The 20,710-nt window shown below is 43.2% G+C and overlaps 1 protein-coding gene across 4 annotated transcripts in view; it reads right to left on the bottom strand.

The window, feature by feature from the left end:
* Positions 1–20,710, bottom strand: part of ZFPM2 (zinc finger protein, FOG family member 2) — a 563,228-nt gene that overhangs the window by 474,679 nt on the left and 67,839 nt on the right. For 3 of the 4 annotated variants that reach the window (XM_053244778.1, XM_053244777.1, XM_053244779.1), the window contains exon 2: positions 11,013–11,171. The exons of the other annotated variant lie outside the window; for it this stretch is intronic. In XM_053244778.1, coding sequence (XP_053100753.1) covers positions 11,013–11,171 — 159 coding nt within the window. The remainder of the gene's footprint in view (positions 1–11,012; positions 11,172–20,710) is intronic. 4 annotated transcript variants of the gene reach the window in all.

Genomic DNA, 20,710 nt, shown 5'->3' with positions numbered 1-20,710 from the left:
TCCAGAAACAGAATTGAAACAGAAGGGGGCTTGAGTTAAATCTCTAACAATCCGGAACAACGGGTAGAATATGCACAGAATAAAATAGTTTCCTTGCTGCACGTATTGCCACAGCATAGGCCTTCAAATGGGCTCTATGCTGTGTCTTATCAAATTCAAGACATTGATATTTTAGAATCTGAACATTGTACACTTAAAAGGAAGTTAAGGGAAGCATTATATTTGGGTAAACTACGGCCAGAGGTTAATGGCAAAGAAGAAATGAGGGAAATGGAGCCTAATTTTAAGCGGGTCGGAGAGAACGCTTAGGAGCGATCATGCCTACTGCCCTGGTAAGTTCGTTGTTCCAGGTATCCATCAGGGCACCGACAGAATCACCAGCAGAACCTACTCCAAAACCTTTCAAGGGCCTTTGGAATCATATGAATCCAACAGCCTTCTCGGGCAGACCATTCTAATAGGCCCACCACCAGTGTTCCCTCTAAGGCATGCATATGTGTGTGCACTCACATATTTTTAGATGTCTGCTCAGTTAATTTTAGATCCCGCTCAGGTTGAATCAGGAAGGCCCCATTCAGAATGCACATACGCATATATTGCCTTGATACTGCTGCCCAGAACAAAATTAATTCCGCACACAGATGAAAAAAAATTAGACAGAACACTGCCCACCACCCCTGCAGGGGTCAGAAGTGACTGGAAGACCAACCTTAACCAGGAAGTGGTCCATCCATGACAATGGGGAAACTGCAGGAGACCCCCACCCACAGAACACCTCCCTGATCTGAGCAAAAGACCAAATCCAGTGTGTGACCAGCAACATGCATAGGCCTTAGGACTAATGGGGATAAGCCTATGTCTCTCTAAATAACCCTACTACCACCACCACCATAAAGGATCCATCTACAAAAATAAAGGTTTATAACTAGAGATGTGCAAATAGGTTTGAGTCGAACTGGGGCGATTTCAGTGATTCAAACTCGAACTGAATCACCCCTAGAATAAAAGGCTTGATTTGAGTTTGAATCAAATCAACCCTGATTCAAGCTCTTTGAGTGATTTGAGTGGAGAGTGCCATTTTGGAGGGCTGTTTTTCCTTTGCTGATTTATTTTCTGGCACTGGCTTTCAATTGCTTTGAGAAATCCTTGCTTGGTTTGCTTGTTATCATTCATATCGTTGTCATGGGCAACTGTTCCCCATTGGCTGGGGGGGGAGGGAGCAGAGAGGGGGAGGCCAAAGGTAATTTCCAAAATGTATTTAAGGGGCTGTTTGGAGGCATAGAGACAGAGTATCATTTGCGCCTCAGGAGAGAAGGCTCACAGAGAGAGACTGCAGCTGCAGCAGTAGTACTGGGTGTAGAGATGGGTGGTGGGGATCTGGGCTTGCCTGCCTGGCCCAGTAAGGAGAGAGAGAGAGAGAGAGAGAGAGAGAGAGAGAGAGAGAGAGAGAGAGAGAGAGAGAGAGAGAGAGAGCGAGCCTGCTGGCTTCTCTCTCTCTTTTAATCTGTTAATTTGCAGTGCCAACTGCTTTTATTTTATTTTTCTAATGTTATTTAAATCGTTCCAGCAGCCCCCACTGGCTTTAATTGGGTGCTGCTTTGGATTTTTTTAATTATTTGGATATCTTATTATTACTTGTAGCTAGGCCCCAGTGCTTTTAATAACTGAGGTATTGTGCTGATCCTCCCACCACTTTTAGCCAACTTTCCAGCAGGTTTCTGAGATCACCCAGCATGCCGTGTGTCTTTGTCCATATGTGTGTGTCCCACTATCAACTTCACAATGCCTGCCCACCTGGCCTCCCCACAGCTGTTGAGTCCTTGTGTCTGCTCAGCCCAAGAGTGCCTCTGAAAGCAACATCTGGCAAACTCCAGGTGAAAATGCCAGAAGCCTCCAGCAGAAGATGCCAAAAGGTCTCAGAGAGAGAGAGAGAGAGAGAGAGAGAGAGAGAGAGAGAGAGAGAGAGAGAGACCCCACAACACAACCACCACCTTAGTCAGGTTATAGAATTTAGAGTTCTTTAGTTTGGGGAAATGAGGAATTAGGTACGTGGAGTGGGTCTGTAGGACAGGTGGAGTGGGTTTTGGTTTCAGTAGGACAGGTGGAGAGGACAGGTAGAGCAGACTAGTAGGATAGGTGGAATGGGTTTGGGTTAGAGAGGCCCCAATAATCGCCTGCCCTTTTCTTCCCTTTCCTTGGACGTGCCCCATAGTTGCTAGGTCCCCTAAAAGGAAAAGCACCACACACGTCCCAAATAAAGCCTGCTTTATTTGGGGGGTGTTAATTTTTCTAGCCTATGTGTGCGCACCACAGTGCTATTGATATAGTGCTGTGTGTGGTATACAGAGCATAAATAGACCACCCCCAGGACCACTCCCACTTAAAGGCTCTTCTTCTCCCCCCGCCCATCAGAGTTAGGGCTTAAATTTTTAAAAACCCCAAGATGTCCAAGAGGGTGTGAAGCAGAGCCAGGAGCAGAGTGGCAGGTAGAGGGAGGAGTGATACTGCTGGTTATGGTGGACGGTGGCAAAAGGGGCCTAGTCAACCCTACTGATGTTACATGCAGGCTCTCTTTTCCAAAGGACTCTGATCCCACAGCTGCCAGTGGCAGCTATAGTACAATTGGGGGGGGGGGGTCCTCTCATCAGGGAAGAAAGTCATCATTCCTCTCATCATGGAAGCGGAGGAAGAGCTATTATTAGCTGCTAGTCCAGCCAGATCACTGTCTCCATCTTCCCCAATCCCTATTGGCAGTGCAACCCCCACTCCCAGCTGAGACTGAGAAGGAGTAGGCACTACTTCAGCTTCCTGGATCTTCTCAGCTTCAGAAGGTGTTCGTGATGGTGGCTCCGAAAACAAACCAGAAGCCCCAGTACCACCACTACCAAAACAGTCCCAGACTGATAGCAGCCTAGTGTGGGAACACTTTGAGCTCTGCCATGGTGGCCCACACCATGCTGCCTGCATCCACTCCAGGACACAAGTCTGTAGGGATAAGGACCCCAGACATCTTATGACAATGAGGATGTGGCAGCAACTATGATGGCATTACCCAGGGGTCCATGCTCCTGCTGGCAGCAATAAGCCTGGTGTGTCCTCGACTAACGGCAAGGCACCTGCTCATGCTCCCAAGCAGGGGAACTTGCCAGTGTGGTGGGTGCAATCGGTGAGCAAGCGGTCTGGTTGCCCAGAGCTTTATCTCATCACCCAGACCACTGCCGAGAGTTGTTTTGGACCATGAGCCATTCCAGGAGGTAGAGAACACTGGCTGATTCTACTACTTGCCCCCGACTATAAAATATCCTCACACACCACCTTCAGCAAGCGGGTGGTGCCTCCTGGTACCAGGTGTGCAAGAAGGCTGTGGGCTCCTTGCACACACAAAGCACAAGTGGGCTTTGCTGCACATGGAGGCACTGGGCACTGACCCCACGGCAGCTGAGTTGTCGATGGCCATGGATCACCTGGTGGAGGGATAGCTGTCCAGGCAGCCAAACCTTCATCGAGCGTTAGCGGTCACTGACAATGATGCCAGCATAACTAAAGCAGCCAAGCCGAGTTAGTTTTTGTCCATCCATTGTATGGCACACACTCTGAAATTGGTTGTAAGGTATGTGCTTGGCCCTTCTGCAACTTTGGACAGATGAGGCACTTCCGCTGCAGGGGCAGGGCACCATCCTGCTGCCGCCATGGCTGCTCTTGTGGAGAAGTGCCTCAAGATAGCAGCTTTCTTCTACTGAAGTGAAAAGGTTAGGCTGATGCTCAAGAACAGGCAACTTGAACTCCACCTACCTGAACACCTGATCACTATGTTCCAAGCCAGGGGACTCCACTTTTGTCTTGTTCTGGTACCTGTGGGAGCAAGAGCTGGCCATCCATGCCCTAGCAAGGAGGTGTGGCTTGGAAATGTGCAACCTATCCAACCAGGAATGAGTGCACCTTTCCAAGGTTGTCTTGGACTTGAGCTGTTCTTTATCACCACTAACAGCTGTGTACCAAGACAGCAACACTGAGCCACGCTTAGCCTCCTGGTCTTCTCCTCAAGAACAATGAGGAAGCAATCACCTTGGCAGGCTGGCTGAAGACTGGAGTGGTGAATCGGCTCAGCACATCTTGGGTGTATCAGCAGTACATGTTTTGTCCTGCCTATGTGATCCAAGGATGAAGGACAAAGCTGTCACCCCTGACCAACTTCCTAGGTGGAGGGATCTCCTGGTTGCAGAGGTTAAACAAACAGAGGAGAGGAGGCTGGGCACAACCAGGAGGAGATTGCTGGAGTGCCTACTGCTGGTGCACATGCCAGCTCTAGCAGCAGCATCACCACCACTTCCAAGGTCAGCAGCATGGTGTTGTTGAACCTGGATGGGTCTGGTATGGCAGGAAGCATACTGTACGAGCAGGCAAGGCAAAGTCAAACAAGCAGGAGGTCAGGAGCCAGAGATCAGTCCATTAGGACAGCCAAGGCAAAGGAAAACAAGCAGGAGGTCAGGGGGAGCAGGAACAGGAACAGGAGCAAGGTAGCACATGTCTACAACAACGTTGCTTCAGCAATGGTGGAGGCAAAGCGAGGCCTTAAATACAGAGCCAGCACTAAACCCCACCCAGGCCTAGAATGTCTTAAAAGGGTTGCACTCTATTTCTTAAGCGCTGGCTGCAGCATAGCTTAGTGGCTGCTGGTAGGGATTGAGATGCTTCAGGTTCATCCTCCAACTCAAAGGACACAAGCAGGGATGTGCTGAGGCAGTCAGCAGGTGCTGGCATTTCCATTGCTGGCAGTGAGGGTCCCTTGAAGCTTGCCTTGTACTGTGAGTCATCTCGGTTAACAGTCAGGTTCAGGAGTCACAATCACTTCACCCTGAGAGCACCTGGTATCCAGCTCAGGGGTTATGACTGCTTCGTCCTGTGACTCCTACATGTCAGACTTGGGGTTCATGACAGGTGTCCTTGGCAGGGGTTCATGACAGGTGTCCTTGGCAGGACCAAGTGAGTCAGGGGATCTGCCTCCACGTTCCACCTGGTGGTTCATGGAGAGATTCCTTGGCACCTTGCCAGGGGGTGGGAGGAGCCCTCCAAGCCCTGCAACAGCGCTGAGAGGTGTGTGCAGCAGCACCTGCAGGAGCTGGTGTCAGGCCAGGAGATGGAGCTGATCCAATTTTGGGCAATGCATTGCCAAATCTGGCCAGCAATTGCTGGATGGTTCCTCTTGTGCCTTCCAACCAGCGTCCAGAGTGAGAGGTGTTTTCCATGGCCGGGGGCGTGGTGACATCCCATTGCACACGCATGGATGCTGATATGGTAGAGTGGCTGGTCTTCCAGAAGGCCAACCTCCCGCTACAGGAATATCTCGAACTAGCCATAGAGGGTGAGTGACTCATGCTCACCCCCACCCATTGCAACAGCACAAGCAGTTCGCCCCACCCTGGCCCATCCCAAACCCAGATGTGTCACAGTCTGCCCAGACACTTTGGCCAACCAGAGCCTGTCCCTCAGTTGGCAGACACACAAACATAGAGTGGGTTGGTCTGTTGGTAGCCAGATGTCACTGCCTCATTGTGGCCTGGCATTCAGGGGATGGCCCCCACCGCCAAGATCAGGCCTGCATCCCTTGGGCCCTCGGGTGGTGATTGGGCCACGGCTCCCATCATCCCTGGCTACTGGCCCCTCCCTGTGACTGAAGAAGATGGCCAACAGCAGCTGGAGGGCCCCAGATCATCATCATCATCTTATTATTATTATTATTATTATTATTATTATTATTATTATTATTATTACATTTATATCCCACTTTTCCTCCAAGGAGCCCAGAGCGGTGGACTACATACTTGAGTTTCTCCTCACAACAACCCTGCGAAGTAGGTTAGGCTGAGAGAGACGTGACTGGCCCAGAGTCACCCAGCTAGTATCATGGCTGAATGGGGATTTGAACTCGGATCTCCCCAGTCCTAGTACAGCACTCTAACCACTATACCACGCTGACGTTTAAAATGGGAGGGGATCCCAAAATTCCTTTCCCCTGGGACAGCCCAAGTACCAGGATATACCTGAGGCCTGTGTGCTTGCCCAGGAGAGCTGGTCCTCTGGGAGCAAGCACGACTTGTTCCCTTAGCTAAGCAGGGTCTACCCTGGTTGCATATGAATGGGAGACTTGATGTGTGAGCAGCACTATAAGATATTCCCTCAGGGGATGGAGCCGCTCTGGGAAAAGCAGAAGGTCTAAGTTTCCTACCTGGCAGCATCTCCAAGATAGGGCTGAGAGAGACCTGCCTGCCACCTTGCAGAAGCCGCTGCCAGTCTGTGCAGACAATACTGAGCTAGATAGACCAATGATCTGACTCGGTATATGGCAGCTTCCTATGTTCCTATGACACACGCAGACATGCTCGAATGCCACTGCCACGGCCGATTATGAGATGACGGACTGGTGCCCTGACCCATGTGTCAGGCTGTCAGCCAGGGCTCAGCACTAATCTGAAGCCATGATGTTATCCAGACACAGACCAGGGAGGCAGGCAGGAATGTACGCTTACGTGGGAGAAGAAGAGAAGAAAGAAGACTTCCTCTCATGGTAAGAGTCTAGAGGCCATTTTTCTTGTCAGACTGTTTGTCCATCAGGCCATGACTACTCTGTCCTCCTTTCTCTCTGTGGCAGGCAGGCAGGATGGAAGGAAGGAAGGTTTGATTTTGTGGTTTTCTCAGCACTAAGTATGTATAATAGGCCTGCTATGCTGTTGCTTGCTGTTAACTATCTTGTTTTGCGGGATCTCGGATTGACAGGTGCTGCAATTGACCTTTAAATCCCTACATGGCTTGGGGCCGGGGTACCTGTCGGACTGCATTCGCCCATATGAATTTGCCAGGGCTCTCCACTCATCATCGCAGCCCTGCTCATGACCCCACCACTAACAGAGATCCGTTTGGTGGGGACTAGAGACAGGGCCTTTTCGGTTTTGGCCCCTCAGCTTTGGAACACCCTCCCTGAAGAGCATCGCTGTGCTCCCTCCCTCAGTGTTTTTAAAAAACATCTTGAAACGCATCTTTTTAAGGAGGCTTTTTAATGCTATGTTATTATTTTGTTATTCTTTAGCTTTGAATAATTTTCAGTTTTAATTTGAACCTAATAATTGTGGTTTTTAATCTGACTTTTAAAAACTTTAAGTTAATTTTATTACTTTTATTTTATCTGTGTCTATCTTATTGTTGAGAGCCGCTTTGAGCAGTAGTGCACTAGAGGGGCGGGGTATAAATATCTTAGAGAGAGAGAGAGAGAGAGAGAGAGAGAGAGAGAGAGAGAGAGAGGGAGAGAGAGAGAGAGAGAGAGAACGAGAACTTGGGTGCCTGCCTGCCATCCTTGAGTTGTGGTTTGCTCTGTTTGTGAGATGATGTTATGGTGAGAAATGAACAGTGGAAGCTCTGTATGTGTGTAATATTTCTTGGTGATTGCTGTGATGACCTTTAGACTAACTTTTGCATCACTCATTGCTCTAGTCTGCTCTGCAATCTGCATTGTAAAGTGTACTCAGTTAAGATGTGGCTGAAGACACTGTTCTAGTTGAGCTTATGGCTATGCTTGCTGGCTGCTAAGGGTGCTGCTGTGGCAGCTGTTACAATGATTAAGGAAGGAGTCATAATTGTGTGTGAAAGAGAATAACTTGTGCCAGTGATGTTACTTCAGCACAGGGACTGTGGCTAGCCATGAATTCCGAGTCAGTGATTCTTTTTGGGCCATTTTTGGACTGTGTGTTTGGAAAAATGTGTTGTTCTTTGTTGGGAGGGATTGCGTGCTTCTGTTCTGCGTTGTTTTTCAAGGCAGTGTTGCGAAATTTGTGCACTCTGCTTGTTTCGGCCATAGGGAACAATAGGAAACTCGAAACACCCCATTGTCAGGAACATAGGAAGCTGCCATATACTGAGTCAGACCATAGGTCCACCTAGCTCAGTATTGTCTACACAGACTGGCAGTGGTTGCAGGCAGGAATCTCTCTCAGCCCTATCTTGGAGAAGCCAGGGAGAGAACTTGAAACCTTCTGCTCTTCCCAGAGCGGCTCCATCCCCTAAGGGGGATATCTTACAGTGCTCACACTTCTAGTCTCCCTTTCATATGCAACCAGGATGGACCCTGCTTAGCTAAGGGGAGAAGTCATGCTCACTACCACAAGACCAGCTCTCTTCTAGAGCGTTTCTAGCCCAGTGATGTCTTTGGCGTGCTAGCTTTCTGCTTGTGGGGAGTTTGACACAGGAGAGCGTGGACAAAGTGATCCTTTCCGTGTGCCGTCTGGAGCAGCATAGAGCATGGCAGCCTAAAAATATTTTGGTTACAGGAACCCATTATTGTTATCCAACTATCAAATCACCCAAATTGCTTTCGCGGTTGGGTTCATTCTCATTTTATATCTGAGGGGATCCCCGAATGGGAATAGCTTTTCACAAGTAACCGCTATCCTGGCCCTCCACCAAGGATGCTGTGTGCACAGAACCATGCCAGTTTGCTACTTGATCGGGAGAATCCTTGCCTACTACTTTGCTCAGGTAGTAGTTCCCCACAGGTAGGTCCTAAGGACACCACAGTGGGTTGGGTAGTACGATGTGATGGGTGCTACCAATCACCCAATCCACAAAAGAGATGGGCAAGCAGGTGGTTTGTTAGAACACTGTTAACCTTTCCCCAAAATCCCCATAGGATCCTTTTTGAAAAAAGTTAATTTTTTAAAAAAAATCTGATGCTTGCCCATTTCTTTTGTGGGTTGGGTGGTACGTAGCACCCATCATGCCCTACCACCCAAACCAGTTTAGTGTCCCTAGGACCTACCCATGGGGAACAATGGAATGATCCGAGTTCCCCATTATTCCCTATGGTCGAATCACTTGAACCAATTCAACTTGATTAATCGAAACATCTGGCAATGGCCCATTTCAATAAATTGATTTGAGGATTTTGCAGTTCAATTTGCGTTCAAATTGAATCACAAAACACAATTTGTGCAGATCTCTACTCACAACCATGGTTGCCCTACAGCTGAGGAATTCTTTGTTCAAAGCACTCTTGTAGAAGTGATAGAACATTTTCAATTTTAAGTCGATCTCAGAGGCAATTTTCTATTAAGGTCATAATATAGATATGGCTGCTTGGGAAAAATTATGGAAAACTGATTTAAAGTTTACTGTATGTTATACTTTAAAAGAAAATTATTATAAGATGATGTATAGGTGGTATCTGACACCGAAAAAATTAGCATTAATGTATAAAAATGTTTCAAACAAATGTTGGAAGCGTGGACAATGTCAAGGAACTTTTTTCCATATGAGGTGGTCATGCGAGAAGGCAAAGTCTTTTTGCTATATGATATACAATGAGTTGAAGAAAATCTTTAAAGTGACATTTCTTAAGAGGCCAGAATCCTTCCTGCTGGGAATAACTGAAAGAGAGTTCTCTAGAAGAAATTTAACATTTTTTATGTATGCAACCACGGCGGCGAGGATAGTATATGTGCAGAAATAGAAAGACACTAAAATGCCCTCAGAAGAAGATTGGTTGATAAAAATTTTGGAATATGCTGAGATGGCAAAGCTTACAGCACTTATAAGAGATGAAAATTTGGAATGTTTTAAAGAAGATTGGGAACCATTTTTGCTTTACTTAAAGAATTATTTTTCTAATATGGACTTTTCAGTATGGTTTGAAATATAGTAATAACAGCAGGTTGGGTTGGGTAAAATAGAGTAGTATTGTGGAGTATGTATGTTTTGAATTATTATTAAAATGGTTTATATGTATAGTTATTGTGAACCGTGCAGATAGGCAAGGGGAAGTCAATATTTACTTATGTGTAGAATTAGATAAATGAATTTAATCTGAATGTAAAAGTTATTGTAAAATCTAATACAATTTTAAAATACAAAAAAAAAATTCTATTAAGGCATTAAAGCATGGTCCCTCTTCTCCATGAGAGCACACATGCACACACATGAACAGAACCATTCATTACAGGCTTTTTCCATCTTTCTAAACTACATATGAAAACAATTTTCTGTCCTGAGCATGCATATCTCTCCCACACCATGCTTCCTTTCTAAGAAACTCTGGTTATGAACACACACACAGTAGGGACTACTATACACTTGGGTGCGTCTTTTAAAAGAATTGACAAATGGTGCACTTATTCACCAGAACACTGCATTTTGCCTGCACAGATGTGCAAGGAGAGGAGGAATAAGAATCTCAGATTTTTTTTATATGTAAGGGTAGCTAAAGTAGAATAAAAGGTCACCAACAGTCACCAACAGTCACTTACTGTTAGTGAAACAGAATATTATGTATGAAGATTTCTTTAAACTAGTTCACATAGGTTTTGAAAGCCAGAATCAGAACTGAATCCCACTGAGCATCCATACCAAACAAAAGCAAATATTATTTTAATGGTTGTCATGACATGTTGTATAACGCAGATGATGCACACCCACTTGTGCCTCTGTGAGGTTCTAACACACAGAGTGACACTGCTACACAAAAGCAGTGTTCCAGTACAACATGCCATTGCTCGACCGCAGGTCATGTGCTGTTTGCTTGTTTCCGGAGCAAATAAATATGTATTTCCTTCTTTCTAATGCAAGTAGTGCACAATCTGCATTTGTGCAAGGTTAAGCTGTACCAGAGTAGCCTTCTTGTGTAGCAGCATCACCATGTTATAGTCCCAACAGCAGTGCGGGTGGGTCTACACCACCCACAATATGCTGCAGGACATTCAGAAATTGTGTGCTATTTAAAAAATGCCTTTTAATGCTAAATTCTTAACCAAACAAGGTGGAATGGTATGCCCACAAGCTCCTGAAACACTCTAAGTAGCTATAAAAAGCAGTTTCTGTTAGTCAAAAGTAGCAGTATCTTACAAGAGTGTCTGCTAGAAGACAGTGTTTTGCTTATTATGTCCAAGAAGGTATTTTTGGGCAAAATGTTCCAGAGGAAGGCACCTCAAAATGCACAATTCTTTACTCAAGGACTACACAATACTGATTACCTTTATTACAAAAGTATTCCACTTCTTCACAACTCAGATTCCCAGGTTCAAATTCTGCTGAAAAGGTTCCCTCCAGAGGAAAGTCATCTTTGGAGATAACGTCATTTTCCTCAGACAGACACTCTTCCTCTTCATCCTCAACAGCATCCTCAAGGGGGCCTTCAAAAAAACCAACAACACTGTACCAAAACAATGTACAAGCAACAGCATATAAAAGTGTGAGCTAGGAAGTCTGTACTTAAAGGGCTTGGGTTTTGTGCTTTTATGCACATCAGTGAAATACGTATTTAGTAGAAAATGCTGGGTTTCTAAAATATTGCATAATTTTGCAAAGGTATTCTCTATTTCTGTTCTGCATTTCATTCAAAAAAGAAAAAGATTAACTTTAAAAAATCAATAAAAGCACCTTTGGTGACTTTCAGTGAAAGAGTATTCCACTCCAATTTGTTAATGGGGACTAAATATTTTTTCTCATATTAACATGAAGTGAGGGCTATCTCCATATAGTCATGTGGAAGATTATTTTTCCCACTGGAATCTGGTCAAACCCTTCTTCTTGAATAAATATGAATATTATCAGAAAAAAATGACAAATGTAGCCCTTTCTTACAAACTTCTATTCATTTCCTAACAATGTAAAGATTGCCAAATCTGGACCACACCATCATTTCACACTTACACCAGAAGGGCAAGTAAAGTTATAAACATAGATGTTAGTAGATAGACACCTCAATATTTCTCTTAAATAAGGCTGAATGTAATGAAGGAGACATAATGGGGGAGCTGTAGAAAACAGGCTCTGATGTGTGCTAGAAACATTCATGAAACATTTATTTAAGTTTGTGTCAAAAAAAAATCTGGTAATCATTTTAATTTCCAAAGAAATAGTCACATGGTAAATGCCTTAAGTACATAGGATTTGGCACAAGCAATTTGATATTTATGCCATATTTATGATGTTGAAGTAGTTTATGCTTCCTTTAGGAACATAGGAAGCTGCCTTATATGGTGTCAGACCATTGATCTATCTAGGTCAGTATAGTCTACACAGACTGGTAGTGACGTCTTCAAGGTTGCATGCAGGAATCTCTCTCAGCACAATCTAGAGATGCCAGGGAAGGAACTTGAATATTCTGCATGCAAGCTTGTAGATGCTCTTCCCAGAGCAACCCCATTCCCTAATGGGAATATTTTACAGTGCTCACATGTAGTCTACAATTAAAATGCAAACCAGGGTAGACTCTGCTTAGCAAAGGTTTTTAGCAATTAATGCTTCCACAAAACCAGTATCCTTTGTTTACCCATGCCTCTATTTTGCTCTCTTTTTCCGTTGCCTCCATGCTCTTGTTTTCTGGATTGAAAGTGTCTTGGGGCAGGGACCTACCCTCTCATTCTTTGTAAAGTAGAATGTACACAGATGGCATAATAAGAACAATGACAGAGGGTGTAATGATTTTTGCTGCTCTCCTCTGGTTTTGGTTTTATCTTTGCTGCTTTTTTTAGCTATGTTGAGTTCCGGGGCGGGGAGGGAGAAGTGTGTGTGTGTGTACTTAACATAGGAATCACTGAACACCCTTTAATATGGTGCAAAATATATGCACTTTTGTCAATTATGAATCTATTCTCCAAATATGAAGAAAGATCATCAGAAAATGCAGGCTATACATACAAAAATGTTTCAGAAAAGCAGGCTGGCAAGAATGGAATTAAGTAACACAAGACATTCCTTTAAAGGGGAAAACATGATATAATGGAGTGCTGTTCTTGGATCTAAACCAACCAAATGTTATGTCCTGTTTGTAGCCTCCTTTTTCTATCTTACAGTGTCCAAACACAACTATAATTCTTTACTACTATTACCATCTAACTTTCATAAAGCAAGCATTTTTTCTGCATTTATTTATTTATTTTGCATATTTATATTCTGTGTACAACCAAAGTCTCAAGGCAGATAACACCAAATTTAATATACATCTTTTAAAAATCAAAATTACTAGCATATTTTACCACAGTTTGGATAAAATCACACATATCCACATAGGGAGGAAAGCTGGTTTTGTGGCAGCAAGAACAAATTATGCTCTTTGCTCAGCAGGGTCTGCCCTGGTTAAGTACTGTAAGATACTCTCCTTAGAGAGTATCTGCATGTAGGAGGTTCCAAGTTCCCTCCCTGGGATCTCCAGATAGAGCTGGGAGATACTCTTGCCTGTAACCTTGGAAAAGTTGCTGCCAGTCTGTGTAGACAATACTGAGCTAGATGGACTAATGGTCTGACTCGGTATGACGCAGCTTCCTATGTTCCTATCCAGTTATCTTATCACAAACCGGATCAATGAAATGCTGAAATGGAGATTGCACAAGAATTGTTATTCTATACTGTATTCTATAAAGTAATACAAAGAGATGCAAAGAAGGCTCATCTAAGATGAAACTGTTGATCCAACAGTAGACAATAAATAATTGAGGGAGGAAGGGCACTCTACCACTATAGGGGCAGGCCTCCCACCAAAAATGTAGCAGGGGAAAAGAGCTTTAGAAGGTTCCTGATGGACCTTCCATCCAGATGCAAAAGCCCATTGGTGTGATCAACAGAGAGTCCCACGGCAAAGAATCAGTAATTATGATGCAATCAGAATTACTATAAAATGACAAGTTGTACAACTTCAGTTTACCCTATTTTGAGGACTCTTCTCAGTTATTTCAGGATTCTACTATCAGAATCATAAGCATACATAGTAAGATGCACTCCCAGAAGAGCTCTATGGAGCTTTAAAGTGGACAGAATTGGGCAATAAAAAGCTTTACTTAATCTCAGTATCTGGGGGCAAAACTATAATCAAATACATTTAGGATTCAAAGTCCAATAGACTTTCAGGTTTACCCAAAGGCCAACTGACTAGAAGCATATCCTATATTCCACAAAGGCAACCAATTTATAAAATATAAAAATGTGAACACTTCATCCATTCTGAAATATTCTGGATGTTCGAAACTGTCTTCTGTACTGCACTTGAAAAAAGTAAATGGATGGACCTCAAAATAGAGAGACACAAAACTCCCCACCACCACCACTTTGGCCTCCCCAGTCCCATATGTCTCATATCTCTATCCATGTATCTCTCAGCCTAGCCTACTTCGCAGGGTTGTTGTGAGGATAAAAATAACCATGTACACCACTCTGAGCTCCTTAGAGGAAGAGCAGGATAGAAGTATAAAAATAAAGAATAGAACAGAACAGAACAGAATATAATCCAGACCTATGGTGTTTTTCAGCTCTCATCCCAAGCCCTCACAATAGTGCTCTCCCTTTTTCCTGACTGGAATGTATTGGGGAGAAATATATCAGGATTTATGGCTCAAGACCTCATGACAGTGTTGAGGGCCTTACAAAAACATTGTTGCTTTCTACCACCAGGTAAGTCTGAAGGATCCTTGAAAGGGGTCCAGAGAGGGATGCCCCGCGGGGCTCCCAATGACACTACTGGGTGCCTAATGGAACTCCAATGTTGGAAATGACTCGAGGAAAAGATATTTTTGATTTATTTTGAAAAGAAATCATTGTTCTCAATTCTTCTGAATCAGGTCCAGAGGAGACTTTTATAAGTTCCTATATAGAAGTTCAACAAGTAAGGGGAGGATGCAGGGTGCTTTCTGGACACTACAAATCCACACAAACCTGATGTAATTGAGCTTAACAGCAAGGCAAAAGCTATTTTTCTTTGGCCAAGAAAAATTGGAGTTATTTTAAATGAGCAAGTTCTTCCTGCAGCCACTCACTTTTAACATAAGTTGCATCAGGGGATCTGTAGGAAGGAAATATTTTTATTAATTTTTTCCTTATCTGAGAGAAGAATGTTGATTTTTTTTTTCATTTACGTTCTTTGCCTGCAGGTAGTAGACCAGAGAATCATATAGTAGAATTTTTTTCCCCTTTTGATTAATTTCATTCCATGTGTTATGTTATTTTTATATATAATTGATTTCAGGTTTTGCTCGTAGCTGTACATCTTTTTTATATCTCTACCTACTGCCTTCCTTCAATCAAGAAAGTTGAAGGAAATTACCTGAATTTTGTTAAGTTTATTAAAAAGAGCTCTGTGAATATTTAAATTGAGTTTTGAAATGCTAATACAAGAAAGATATTAGAGAATTTTAATGGTGGGTTCATTTTGACCCACAGACTATTGAAGAAAGGGTCAAATTTTATTCAAATTATTTCTTTACAGTAAAAAAAAATGAACCCTTTGATTTTATAAAAGTGGATTAACATTCATCCTTGCTCAATCTTTTGGCACTTTGGTTCACGGCAGAATTAACTGGGCTTGTGTATAAACTTTTCAAAAGCATTTAGAACTTTACTTTCAATAATGTTCTTCCACTTGTCTCTTTTGAATAATACTCAGAGGTCTCACTGAAACTTCCATCTGTTATCTTTATTCCCTAGAGCCCAGGCCAGGACACAGTCCCTTATATAGCAATGAAAAGAAAATGATGTAGGTATAGTTCCTAAATATGGGCATGATTCACTGGGCATGCTTTCAATGAAAAGAAAAATATGTAGTTACAGTTCCAAAATATGGGCATGATTCACAGGTATGCTTTCAGTTCTTTAATGATGGCTTGTAATCATATTCAAATTGATGTTAATAACAGCCTTTGGAATTAAAATATTTGCCATGGTTTGTTTATTTATTTGCAAGAATCATGTTTGAACACTGTAGAGAAGAAAGCGGAAAAGAGAGACAGGCTACAGAGAAGGGAGAAAGGCAACAGGAGCAAATGGGTGTGCAGAAGTGGCATCGCGATGGGAAGGAAGAGTTTACAGGATCTGGAGCTGACAGGATTTAGAGAGGAAAGTCCAATGTCACCAGCACCATGGCCTTCAGTGGGTGGTGCATGGAAGATTTCAGAAGGGAAGAGAGGAACAATGACAGTTTCAGAGAACTGGAGGAAGCAAGAGAAGAGATCATGGTAGTTATGAACCTTAGGGAGCACAAGAATGGAAAGAGGAGGCAGTAAACATGGGATGAGACTGGGGGAAGTGGGGGGAGAGAGAGCACCATAATGCAACAGAAAAGCAGTGTAAGCAGTAAAGACTGAGGATAGGAATACTAGTGTGGATAAAATGGAAGCTCCAAAGAAAGAGGATGCACAAAGCAAGAAAGGGGTGATAAATTGGGCAGAGAAATGGGGTGCAATCCATTTGTTACACTACATGTTGCAATGGTTGTGCTTCAGTAGTGCAGCTTGGCAGGGCCAGGAGCTGTCTAGGCTAGCAAGCCAAACAAAGCAGCAAGGACAGTAGCTGGAAATTTACTCCCCCTTTCTTCTTTAAGTCTTCCCCCATAGCTCTCTAGGGTCACCGGCTCTGAAATGTGCAACAAGCAGGCAATGACCTTAGCATAGGCACCACTTTTCATTAGCTACCTTGATTGATAATGGACTTAATGGAGTCTCTCCCCAGAATGCACATCTCCTAGTCTAAGCAGAGATAATGATGGGAAGGTGGTCAGCGAGTGTGTAGTATTTTTCAGGAATGAGCCCAGTGGTCCCACCCACCCACCCACCTCCCACTCACTGCGCCAGTCACTGCCGTGCCACTTGTCTGGGTGTATGGTGTGGCAGAGCCCTCTGCGGGCTCAGATCATTGGGTGCGGGGAGGCAGGTAGGTTTCTTCCTTCCTCCCAGCTTGCACCAGTGCCTACCGTCATGGGAACAACCTTACTGTCTCTCTAGATCAAACCATAAGCAATACTTATCAATATACAGAGCAAAATAGTGGTATACCTAACTTCTTCCAGGCAAGTTAGGAGGATGAAATATTGAATATTTATAGATAATAGCAGGAAAAATCCAAAACCCTCTTTATCCAACCAATTAGTTCTTTAAACTAACACTCAAGACTGCAAGGTTTTGTTCACAGGAAGTTGTACAGCAATTTCAGGTCTGCTATACTGACACAACACCTGTTTACATGGACAGGAATTCCTGAGTATTTTATCCACACACACCTTTGCTTATCATGTGTTTGCAATAAATTCTGATCTCCACACCCACCCGCAATCATTAACCTAGAGTTAATGATCATGTTATTGTTTACATGGTAATTTATCCTGAGGTGAAGAATTCAGGTCTCAAAAGCTCCAATTAACCAGGGGCTCCTTTCTTTGCTCTCAATTTGCATCATCCACTGTGATTAACCCCTTGAAGGTATAAACAAATAACAGACCAAAGCAAGGCTCTCTCTCTTTTTTTTAAATCAAGACAAGTGATTACATAGGCCCTTACAAAGTGAAGACTGGACTACATTTATTTACAAATTAGAAAGAGATAATGTAGCACAAGTATAACATTTCCATTTACAGCACCAACAGTCATTAAGGGTTAGTACAAATCAGAAACATGGTGGGGACAAATTTTGAAGTCTCCCTTCCCCACATGCTGCAGTACCAATCTGGACTGGGACACACACACACACTAGCTACTACATACCAAAACATGTAGGTACCCACTACGAAACAACCGGGTCCAAACAACATGTGTAAAGTCACATCTAGTTTGGCTCTGACACTTAGGATAGCATCAAATATCACAAAAGAGGCACTGGAAATCTGTGCAAATTTCTGGTGTACTAGAAATCAGAGGCTTGATCATTAAGAAACTAACAGACTTGAGAATTTAACATTTAGCCCACTCCCTAATTTTTCCTATCTAGTGCTCTCACTCTAGCTAGTCCTCAATAAATCCTGAAATTGACTACTACTATTTAGAATATTTTTCCCCAAGTCCTGCTATGCTGCCTCATCCTGGCAGGGACAGTGTGTGTTCCTGGGAGGGATGAGTAAAGTACACCAGAAGGTATACTCCCAGTAGGGTCACCCAAAGCACGAAGGTCATCCCAGTTGCCCAGCTAAAGCAAGCAGGCACCTATTTGGGAAGCAGCAATTTAGGAAGGTGCTGGAGGCAGACGGTCACTTTAGTTACAATGACAAAAGCATCGTTTCATACTATGTGGGAGAAGGCAATGGTAAACCACTCCTGTATTTTACCAAGAGAACCAGATGGATAGAATGATTGTCGATGTAGACCCCCTCAGGTCAGATGGTACTCCACATGCTACTGAGGAAGAGCTGAGGAGCTCTGAGAGTACCAATGGTGTTTATGACAAGGTTAGATTAAAGCCTTTTGTATGTCTAGCACCTGATGTTGCCATGCGGGAAAAGAAAATCTGAAGCTGCAAAGACAGAATTACAAGGGAATGTGGAACATAAGAAGCATGAATATGGGAAAGCTCAACAAAGTGAAAGATGAAATGAATCGACTACAGATTAACCTTTTGGGCATCAGTGAATTAAAATAGACTGGAATAGGACACTTTCAGGACACTGTGAATCACACTCAGGACATGAAAAACAAAGAAGGAACAGTGTTGCTTTCATAGTCAGGAAGGATATAGCAATGACAGTACTTGGGTACAATGCAGTCAGTGACCGACTAATATCAAGTAGATTTCGTGGACAACACTTTAACATGACAGTTTTTCTAGTCTATGCCACAACGAATGACGCAGAAGAAGAGGAAATTGATGAGTTTTATACTCATGTTCAGTCTGAAATTGACAGAACATGCAAAGAAGATGTGCTGCTGGCGGTTGGAGACTGGAATGCCAAAGTTGGAAATGGTAACAAGGAAAACACAGTCGTGGCCTAGGGAACAGAAATGAAGCAGAATGACTTATTAGTTTCTGCCAAGCCAATGATCTCTTCATTGCTAACACATTCTTCAAACAACCAAAGTGGCGCCTATACACATGGACATCACCACATGGAGTACACAGAAATCAAATTGATTACATTATTGGTGCAAGGAGGTGGAAGAGCTCAGTTATAACAGCAAAAATGTAGCTGGGGGCCGATTGTGGAACAGATCATGAACTGCTCGTGCGCAAGTTCCAAGTAAAGCTAAAGCGTAAAAACAAAGCTATCCAGTTTCCATGATATGACCTTGAGAATGTACTCACCATTTTCAAGGAAAACATCAGGAACTGCTTTGAAGTTCTGAATATCATTGATAGGGAACCAAAGGAACTGTGGAATGAAAAACAGATCTCAGAACAGACGGTGGAAATTGCCAAGAAGAAGAGGGAAGCCAAAGTCAAGAAAGATAAAGACCTCAGGAAGACACTTAATAGGGAATTTCAGAAAACTGTTAGAAGAGACAAGGAGCAATACTACAATGACATCCGTAAAGACCTTGAAGATGGAAACAGAAACAGAAAAACAAGGTAAGTTTTCCAAAAGATCTCTGAACTCAGAAGAAGGTTCTAACCTCGAATTGGTATGTAAAGGGATGCCAAAGGCCAGACAGTAACTGATTCTGAGAAGATCAAACAGAGATGGAAGGGGTATACGGAAAATCTCTACAGCAGGGACGTCAAAACCCAAGAAACTCTAGAAGATATTCCCTACTTGCAAGAACCTATAATACGGGAAGATGAAGTTAGATCAGCACTCTCGTCATTACCAAATCGGAAGGAACTGATGGAATAGCTACAGAAATAGGGCAGGCAACAACAACAAATATTTATACACCACTTTTCAACAAATGTTTCCAAAGTGGTTTAGATAGAGAAATAATAAATAAGTAAGATGGATCCCTATCCCCAAGGGGCTCACAATCTAGAAGAAGAATCAGTCAACAGAAGAAGAATCAGTCAAGGCTCTAACGAAACTATGCCAGCAAATCTGGAGAACTACACAATGGCCAACAGATTGGAAGAGGTCAGTCTACATACCCATACGAAAGAAAGGAGACCTAAAAGACTGCGCAAACCATCACACAATATCCATGGTGAAACAGACTGGTTCCAGATCAGCAAAGGAGTAAGACATGGCTGTATACTTTCTCCTTATTTATTCAACTTATATACTGAACATATACTGAGAGAAACTGGATTGGAAGAAGATGAGCGTGGTTTTAAAGTTGGAGGAAGAAACGTCAATAACCTACATTACGCTGATGACACCACTCTGATAGCTGAGAATACAGATGATCTTTAAGCTCTAGTAATGAAAGTCAAGGATCACAGTGAAAAAATGGGACTACAACTAAATATAAAGACTAAACTAATGACAACGGGCACAGCAACCAGCCTAAGAATTAATAATGAAGACACTGAAGTGGTGAATAGCTTCTGCCTTTTAGGATCAACCATCAACAGTCAAGGATCCAGCAGTCAAGAACAACGCCACAGACTAAGACTTGGTAGGGTTGCAATGAAGGCCTTGGAAAGGATATTTAGATGTCGTGAGGTGTCTATACCTACAAAGATGAGAATTGTTCGGACAATGGTTTTTCCCGTGACACTCTGTGGATATAAAAGCTGGAAGCAAGATAGAAAATGTATTGACACCTTTGAACTTTGGTGCTGGAGAAGACTTTTAATAATACCATGGAAAGCCAGGAAGACAAACAAATGGATCATAGAACCAATCAATCCAGAATTTTCACTTGAGGCACAAATGACCAGGCTCAAACTATCATACTTTGGACAAATTATGTGAAGATCCAGCTCCCTTGAGAAGTCCATAATGCTGAGAAAAGTTGAAGGAAAGAGAAGAGGACAACCAGAAGCAAGGTGGATGGACTCAATCATGACAGTAATGAATGCATGACTGAGAGACCGAGAAGGCCAAGTT

This window comes from Hemicordylus capensis, chromosome 4 (assembly GCF_027244095.1).
Source record: "Hemicordylus capensis ecotype Gifberg chromosome 4, rHemCap1.1.pri, whole genome shotgun sequence".
Taxonomy (NCBI): Eukaryota; Metazoa; Chordata; class Lepidosauria; order Squamata; family Cordylidae; genus Hemicordylus; species Hemicordylus capensis.
Note: the sequence above shows the minus strand (reverse complement) of the source record. Positions and strands in the feature narration are given on the sequence as shown.